Source organism: Chionomys nivalis, chromosome 22 (assembly GCF_950005125.1).
Source record: "Chionomys nivalis chromosome 22, mChiNiv1.1, whole genome shotgun sequence".
NCBI lineage: Eukaryota > Metazoa > Chordata > Mammalia > Rodentia > Cricetidae > Chionomys > Chionomys nivalis.
This window is the reverse complement of record NC_080107.1, coordinates 1,005,798-1,013,815: the sequence shown is the minus strand read 5'-3', so window position 1 is coordinate 1,013,815 and position 8,018 is coordinate 1,005,798. Positions and strand designations below refer to the sequence as shown.

The 8,018-nt window shown below is 49.0% G+C and overlaps 1 protein-coding gene across 2 annotated transcripts; it reads left to right on the top strand.

Annotated features, from left to right (window-relative positions):
* Positions 1-914: 914 nt before the first annotated feature.
* Timm10 (translocase of inner mitochondrial membrane 10) lies at positions 915-4,049 on the top strand. 2 transcript variants are annotated; one of them, XM_057755404.1, is made up of 3 exons: positions 915-1,048; positions 1,409-1,521; positions 3,622-4,049. In XM_057755404.1, the coding sequence occupies exons 2-3, from the start codon at positions 1,451-1,453 to the stop codon at positions 3,821-3,823; spliced, it is 273 nt and encodes a 90-aa protein (XP_057611387.1). In that variant the 5' UTR covers positions 915-1,048; positions 1,409-1,450; the 3' UTR covers positions 3,824-4,049. The 2 variants fall into 2 exon arrangements, with proteins under 2 accessions (XP_057611387.1, XP_057611388.1); XM_057755405.1 differs by lacking the exon at positions 915-1,048 and adding an exon at positions 1,123-1,289.
* The last annotated feature ends 3,969 nt before the right edge of the window (positions 4,050-8,018 follow it).

Genomic DNA, 8,018 nt, shown 5'->3' with positions numbered 1-8,018 from the left:
AATAAAAGTATTTTAAAAGACTAAAAACCAATGCTTTTATTATTATTTATTTGTATTGTTCATGTTTTATGTGTGTGTTTAATAGAGAAGTACAATAAGACACGTTCTAGGGCTGGGAAAACAGCTCAGCTGGTAGAATTCTTGCCTATATTGCATGTGGTCCTAGGTTAAATCAGGCACAGAGGCGCACATCTGTAACCCAGTACTAGTGAGGTAGAGACAGGAGGATCATAAGTTGTAGTTCATCTTCGACCACACAACAAATTAGAGCGTACCCTGGGTTGAGATCCTGTCTCAAAAAACCAAGCAAGCAAAAAACTCTGTACACATTTCTTCTTCCTGCGAGCAGCAATCTTTTTTTTTTTTTTTTTTTTTTCTTTTTCGAGACAGGGTTTCTCTGTAGCTTTGGAGCCTGTCCTGGAACTAGCTCTGTAGACCAGGCTGGCCTCGAACTCCCAGAGATCCGCCTGCCTCTGCCTCCTGAGTGCTAGGATTAAAGGTGTGCGCCACCACCACCCGGTTTGCGAGCAGCAATCTTGTATTCTCTCTCAAACCCCACCAGTTAAGGGCGCACACCCAGCTCGTTTGTTTTCTAATATCTGGGTCCTACTCCCAGCGATTCTGACTTCACGGGTATGAGGTAACGTCTGGGAATTGAGGTTTTTTCCTAAAAAGTGCTCCAGGTGGTGTGAGCATGCAAAACCGACGGGCTCCCTTGGAGAAAGAACTGTTTGAGCTCAGGCGTGAGCTCCCTTTGCACATTTGCAACCACGCGGAGACCTCCAGAGCTGCTGGCGCTCTGCCCCTCGCTCCAGCCTCGATGGTCCCTCGGAGTCCTCTCTAGCCCCCGGCGGTGACTCCGTCTCTATGTTAGCCGGTTTCCCAGAGCCTCCCGGAGGGTGTTTTCTTCCGGATCACAGAGGAGGCTGGACTTCCCTCCCGGAAGTGACCCACGTGCTTCTCAGTTCCTAGCTGGGTACCCGGCAGCTGCTCGCCGCTGACCCGAAGCTGGGGGCGCCGTGGGATTGGTGAGCGGCCGCAGGCGGGGGTGAGTGAGCCGCGGTGTCGGACCCCGGAGTGACCCCGATGATGCCCTCGCCGTGGCGGGCGCGGCTTCCGCGCCGGCTACAGCAGCCTCGGCGGTGCTGAGGGTCGGATCCTCAGGGCCGCGCCGGCCAGGCCCACGGTTTCGGGTGTCCCGTGGTTGCCGCAGATCCTCTGGCCTCGGTTTCCGACCCTGGGCTCTGCTGGTGACATCCTGGGTGACCTTGAGCTGGCACCGTCCCCTGGCAGGGCCTCGCTTCCACTTCCGTTTGCTGGGGGCAGTGGTCCTGGTCTGAAACCTGCAGCCCCCGAATGCTAGGGCGAAGCGGGAGGGGTCGGTGCTGACGATCGTGTCTGCTCCTAGGACCGAAGACCCGGAGGCCGTTCTCCACCGTGCTCGGCTGACATGGATCCGCTTAGAGCCCAGCAGCTGGCTGCGGAGCTGGAGGTGGAGATGATGGCTGACATGTACAACAGGTAATGAGAACCGCTCCACGATACCCTTGTCTTGGAAACTGAGCCCGAGCCATCCTTACCGGGACAGAGAGAAGGGCTTGCTACAATTGCTTTCCCACCCCCGCCTTGTGCCCCACCCTCACCGTGTGCTTGGCTAGGGTAAATTAAGGTCACTGGTAGGACTTGGCTATTGAAAAGGAGTAAAAGGGACGTGAAGGAGGATCTCCTGTCCAGTTTTAAAATCAACTAGTTTTAACCTTTTTTTAATAACCCATTTAATTGATTTTGTTTCTGTATTTTGTGTTTGTTTATGAGCGCCAGCGTGCACACCACAACGCGCACTAGCGAGGTCCGAGGAGTCCATCTCTCCTTCCACCAGGGGTCCCAGGGATTGGACTCAGTTCTGGCTTGGCAGCCAGTGCCTTTGCCTTCTGAGCCGCCTGAAAATTCAGTTAGTGGTTAACACCATATAGTACCTAATATTCATTAAACTTTTTTTTTTTTTTTTTTGAGATGGGGTCTCTGGTGTAACCCTGGCTAGCCTGGATCATGCTGTGTAGACCAGGCTGACCTTGAATTCACAGAGATCACCAGGTGCCTCTCCCTCTTGGGTGCTGGAGATTAAAGGTGTGCACACATAGTCTTCATTGAATTTTAACTCCGTGTCAGACACCTGCATAGCATTTTATATACATGGTCATTTTATAGTCTTTATTTGTTTTTATTTTACATGTATGGATATTTTGCTTGCATGTATATATGTATGTATGTACACTGTGTGCCTGAAGAGGCCAAAGAGAGTATCAGCCATTGGAACTGGAGTTACAGACAGTCGGGAGCTACCATGTGGGTGCTGACCAAACCCAGGTCTTCTGCGAGAGCAGTGAGTTCTCTTAACCACCGAACTGTCTCTCTAACCCCCCATTATCATTTTTTTATCTTTAATGTTAAATAACTCACTGGGTGAAGGGGCTATAACTTCCCTGGTAGGGTGCTTGTCTAAAATGCAGGAAGCCCTTGTTTTGACGTTGAAGTGCTTGTAATCACGGCGCCCAGAGGTGGAGCCAGAGAGTCAATAGTTCAAGGTCATCCTTGGCTGCACAGGGAGTTTGAGACCAGTCTGGGATAAGTAACACCAGTTTAGAAAAAGAAAGAAAGTAAGTAAAATCTGGGTTAATTTTATTAGTGCCATTTTAACATAGGGGAATTGAGGTATCAAGGGGCTTAGTAATGTTCAGAGCTGGTGAGTAGCAAGGTCAGAGCCAATCCTTAGAACTGACTTCGCAACTGTTGCTTGTAGCTGTTTGGAAATAAACCCGTTACCTGCTGAGTATCTTTGGAGAAGTTGTTTCTTAACTGATTGTATCATCAGTAAAACTGGCATAGTGACACTGCTCTGAAGGAGTTGCCAGTGTTGAACATGAAAGCCGTTAGCATCAGGCATGCCTGTCAGGAACCAATGAGACACCTGCTGGTTGGAGTCAGCAGAAGCTCTTTTCATTGGTTGATTTATCTTGGAGGCTACAAATTAGAATTCTTCTCTCCCCCACCCTAACCCTCCCCCCAAGACAGGGTTTCTCTATCTAGCTCTGACTGTCCTGTAATGCCTTCTGTGGACCAGGCTGGCCTTGAACTCAGAGCTCTGCCTGTCTCTGCCTGCCCAGTGCTGGGATTAAAGGCGTGTGCACCACCACTACCTGGCTGGAATGGTTTTTAAAATGCAGTGTGAAATCAGACTACTTGGCTTTGTGTGATCCTTAGCAAATTACTGAGCACTTTTGTCTTAATGTCCTCATCTGTAAAATGGGGGTTTGATTGTGCACACCCCATTTAGCTGCTGTGAGGGTTAGTTACATAACAGTCTGTGTTAGTAGTTAGCATGATGCCTGTCACACAGCCAGCATCCAGCAAGTCTTTGCTCTTTAACTAGTCTTATACATGACTCAAACAAGGTTCTTAGTCTGAAGAACCTTCCAAGGTGGTTGAAGTGAAAACAGGATTTCCACTGTTTTCATGGGGGAGAGGGTGAGGCAAAATCAGTACAGCGGGGTTGGAGTTGTTGAAGGTTCCTGGGACATCACAGAAAGGTACTGATACAACCTTGCCCCTCTCTAATCTCAGGATGACCAGTGCCTGCCACCGGAAGTGTGTGCCTCCCCACTACAAGGAAGCAGAGCTGTCCAAAGGCGAGTCTGTGTGCCTGGACCGATGTGTATCCAAGTACTTGGACATCCATGAGAGGATGGGCAAGAAGTTGACAGAGTTGTCAATGCAGGATGAAGAGCTGATGAAGAGGGTCCAGCAGAGCTCTGGGCCGGCGTGAGGCCCAGGCAGTGCACACCTGGATACACCTTGCCATTTAATCTGATTAAAGTGTCCCTAGTAGGTGTTTATGTGAAAACTGTCAGACTAGGCTCTCCAGAGCATCTCTAGAACCCCTGGATGTGGAGAGCCCTCCTGGCTCAAGAGGGGAACTTGTCACGCTGGTTTGTGACTGTGTACGTTGTGTATATGTATATATCTGTATTAAATAAATTTGTGCAAAGCAGTGTCTTTAGTATTTGGAGTAATGGCTCAGTTAAAACATCCAGCAGTAGACGGCATTTGATGCTCTGGGTCTTTCTGTGTGATTTGGGGTGGGGTTTTGTGTAGGACCATAGACTGGTGAGGTTAATGGGTTTCTGTTCAGGATGTGCTGTTTGCTGTGCAGCCCTGAATGTAACAGATCTCTGCGCTTTAGCAGGTGACTCAGGTAGGAAGCTCTAGAAATTTGATTTTAATTTGATATCAAGTGGAGGCAAGCAGTCCTTTCTCCCCATGGCACACACTAAAATGAAATAGCTTAGAAGACATGACAGTGGATGGATTTAGGAAGAAGTAGCCCAGGATGGTGGTGTCAAGGCATGAGGCTGGCCGAGCGTCACAGAAAGTGGTTTGGATGACTCTCGCCATCTGTGTCCATCTGATTCAGACCGCTCCTCAGTCCCTTCCGTGTCCTAGAGCGTCCACTCAGCCACACTGGTGGTCTGAGAGAAAACCGGCTCAGAGAGGCAGCCTGACTTGTGTCCTCGGAGGAGTGCAGCTTTCATGGTGTGGGTCATGGCAGGTGTCTGGTGTGGAGTAAAGGACAACAGAGGCGGGGGCTTTGCTGAGCTTACCAGTCCAAACAGGGCTTGGGTCTTGGCAGAGGTTTTCTAGCTGCGTAGCCTGAGAGTCATTTGGCTGCTTCAGTTACCCTAACTGTAAAAGTTTCAGTAATGTCCTACTGCCTCTGACAACTAATAACTCAAACGCTTAGAAAAGTATCTAAAATACATCAAGTACTAAATAATCTGCTAAGTTTTATGGGAAGTGGAGACACTGTAAGTGGTTCTCAACCAGTGGGTCGTGGCCTCTGTCGTATATTGAATACCTTCATATGAGATACTTATATTACAATTCATAACAGTATCAAAATTACAGTTATAAAGTAGCAACGAGATAATTTTATGACTGGGGGTCACCACAACATGTGGAACTGTATTAAAGGGTCACAGCACCGCTTAATACAGTCCTGTGTGAGAACCACTGTTCTGGATGGACTAATGTAAAATTTCAAAACTTGTCTCTTGGGTGGGAAGACACTGAAGGCTTTCTAAATGCCGAAGTACAAATTTAGGCCAGCAGATGGCGCCGTCAGCCCTCAGGTCCGAACTGCTGGGGCCAGCGCCACAAAGTTACTGCATTTTCTTGTGCTCTGCCAGCAATGCCCATTGCTAGGAAGAGAGAAGTCACTGTGAGGAAAAGAGATACTGTATCTGCCATCAGGGCTAAAAGGGACAAGAGTATTCTCTTGATAGTGCACAGCTGGAACAAACGAGGCCTGGTGCTCAGACGGAGAAGAGGTTCCAGCTCGGGATGACGCTCAGGCTTCAATGCGGCAGGGAAGTGTGGAGCGCTGGGAAACAGTCACAGTGTGGTGGCAACACCGAGTGTGAAGAGAAAAGCTGAGCGATGAGCCCAGAAGCCTGGGCAGGCTCAGCTCCAGAACAGCCTAGGGAGTGGGCTGTGTTAAACCATGTGGATTTTCACCTGCTAAGGGCATCAACAGACTTAGAGGATTTAAACTTTTCAGTGTCAGCGACAGCTCTGCTTTTCAAAGGCTCACTTTCCCAGCCAGATAGTGTTAGATGACAGAAGATAGTGGATCCAGGAGGGGCGCGGTGCAGACAGCGAGGAGAGAGGGCTGCTGGGAGAAGACTCCTGCAGTTGAGTTGCCTTAGCTAAACTCTCCTCACATGGACTACTCAGTGTCGGAACTACTCGGAAACAGGTACAGGTGCTCCATGTTATGGATGAAGAGGCTGAGGCCCTCAAGAGTTAATCACTTGTTCAAAGCAGAGCTGAGATTCTAAGTTACCGACCCAAGGCTGCTCAAGCTGCTGTTCTTGGCTTAAGGGCAATTCCCTAAGGAGATAAGATTGCAGCAAGTCTGCATTTTCAGAGTATTTTCTGTGGGCCGGGCACAGAATGCCTTGGTTAGGTTCTTGCTGCCGGTGAACAAGTGGGGTGGAATGGAAGGTTGGAGAGACAGTAGACATATTCAAAGAGTGGGGAAAATGACTGAATTAGATTCTTCCTGTTCCGGGAGGAAGTATAAGCCCAGATGTGGTTTGGTTTGATTTTTCCCAGTTTCAAAAATCAGGAAACACCTCACAAAATTCTAGGCTTTGGCTACTTTTTAAAAGTCAGAATATCTGTAAATCTGCGCTACAGGTTGATCGCAGCCTATTGGAAGGCAGTCAAAGCCTCAGCTCTCCCCAAATCTCTCACCTCTAGTTTCTGCCTCCTCCTCACTGGCCTGACTCGGTGGGCTCTGGCCTATGCCTTCTGCTGTTAGCGCATCCTGTGGCAGGCAACTTCTAAGATTACTGGGGCCTCGGGATACCACCTGGTTTTTGTGCTCTTAGATGGGTCACCTCCTGTGTGCAGTGTGCACAAGTGCACAAGATCACGAGACTTCTTATAAAAAGGCCCTAGCTAAGGCTGTGGTTAGGAAGGACTGCACACTCTACTTCTCTTCCTGGCTAACTCTGATGAAGCCAGCACCCATGCTGTGAGCTGACCTATGAAGAGACCCCTGAGGTAATCCACCCTCACCCTCACATGGTGAACGCCCCTCTGCCCCTCCATGTGAGTGAGTCTGCCCTTGCTTAGCTTTGAGAGCATCGCTGAGCCATACTTTGCGGCCTGGGAGAGATATTGGAGGTCAGGACCCAGCCAAGCCACTCTTTATCTCCTGTTAACCTGGAGAAGCTGAGATAATAAATGTTTGCTTTAAGCATTATATTTTGGGGGTAACTCAGCCACAGGCAACTCATACTCATGGTATCTATGTACCTCAAGAAGTTGTCTGAGACTCTTGGTTATTCTGGACCTATGCGAGACTGCGTTGGGTACCATTCTAGGCCCTTGGGATACATCAGATCAGACAGAAGACACTTGCCCTTTCAGAGCATCTATTGCAGTGGGGGACGCTGTTCTGAAGGGCAGGCAGACCCTTCACCATCTAGGGAAGGTTCTTAGGCTCTGCCAAAAGCTAAGAGCTGCTTTCTCGATGTGCACAGGAGTGCTAAGCTGAGAGGGTCTTGTCTGAGCATCATCTTAGGTGGTAGGACACGGTGGAATGAGGGTCTGGAAGCTAGTTGGCGGGACAAACACGAAAACCAGGTGGTTTTGTAGTTGTGAAAATCTTCAGATTTTGAACTAGGAGCTGAGCAAGTCACACCCATGTGTAGCAGCCTCTTTTCCACAGCTGTTGTAAAGGAAATGGCAAGCCTGCCCCTCCTCTAGCCTCTCTTTCCCCTCTAGCAGGTTCCCCAGGTGCCTGGACTCCAGAAGAATAGCAGGTGCCCTAATTTATTAATTTTAAACATATATTTTTTTTTAAATTGAGATTTTGGAAATTTCACATCATGCACCCCAATGCTACTCATTTCCCAGTCCCTCCATACCCACCCTTCACCCTTGGAGCATCTGCACCACCCAGTGAAACTTGAAAAGAAATAATAAAAATAAAAAATGTAAATAAAATATTAATTAAACAAAAACCAAAACAAACAAAAATACCCCACTTGGCTCCTCCATCATTCCTGCCTCTCTATCCCCTCTTCATTTGTCTTGGTGGCACTGGGAACTGCTGTGTGCTCTGCTGTAGACTCTGGTCCACACAGCTTCACTTGCAAACGTGCATTGTGTAATGTGTTGTTGGCCAGGTTCAAGCCCTCTGGCTTCTGGTACACCATCAATACTGGACCCTCACCAAATTTTCTCTGGGGTATCCTGCTGCTGTCCTGAGTCATGGAGATCCTGCAGCCGGGTTCTACAGGACTGGTCCCTTCACGTGCTCCAGCAGGTCATAGATGGGGTGGATGTTGGGGAGCACCCACTCACCATCCAGGCCCTAGATGTGTGCCTGGGTGGTGGCTGAGTTGGTCTGATCGTGGTAGCTGGGACCACCCCCCTCAGGAGAGGGGTGA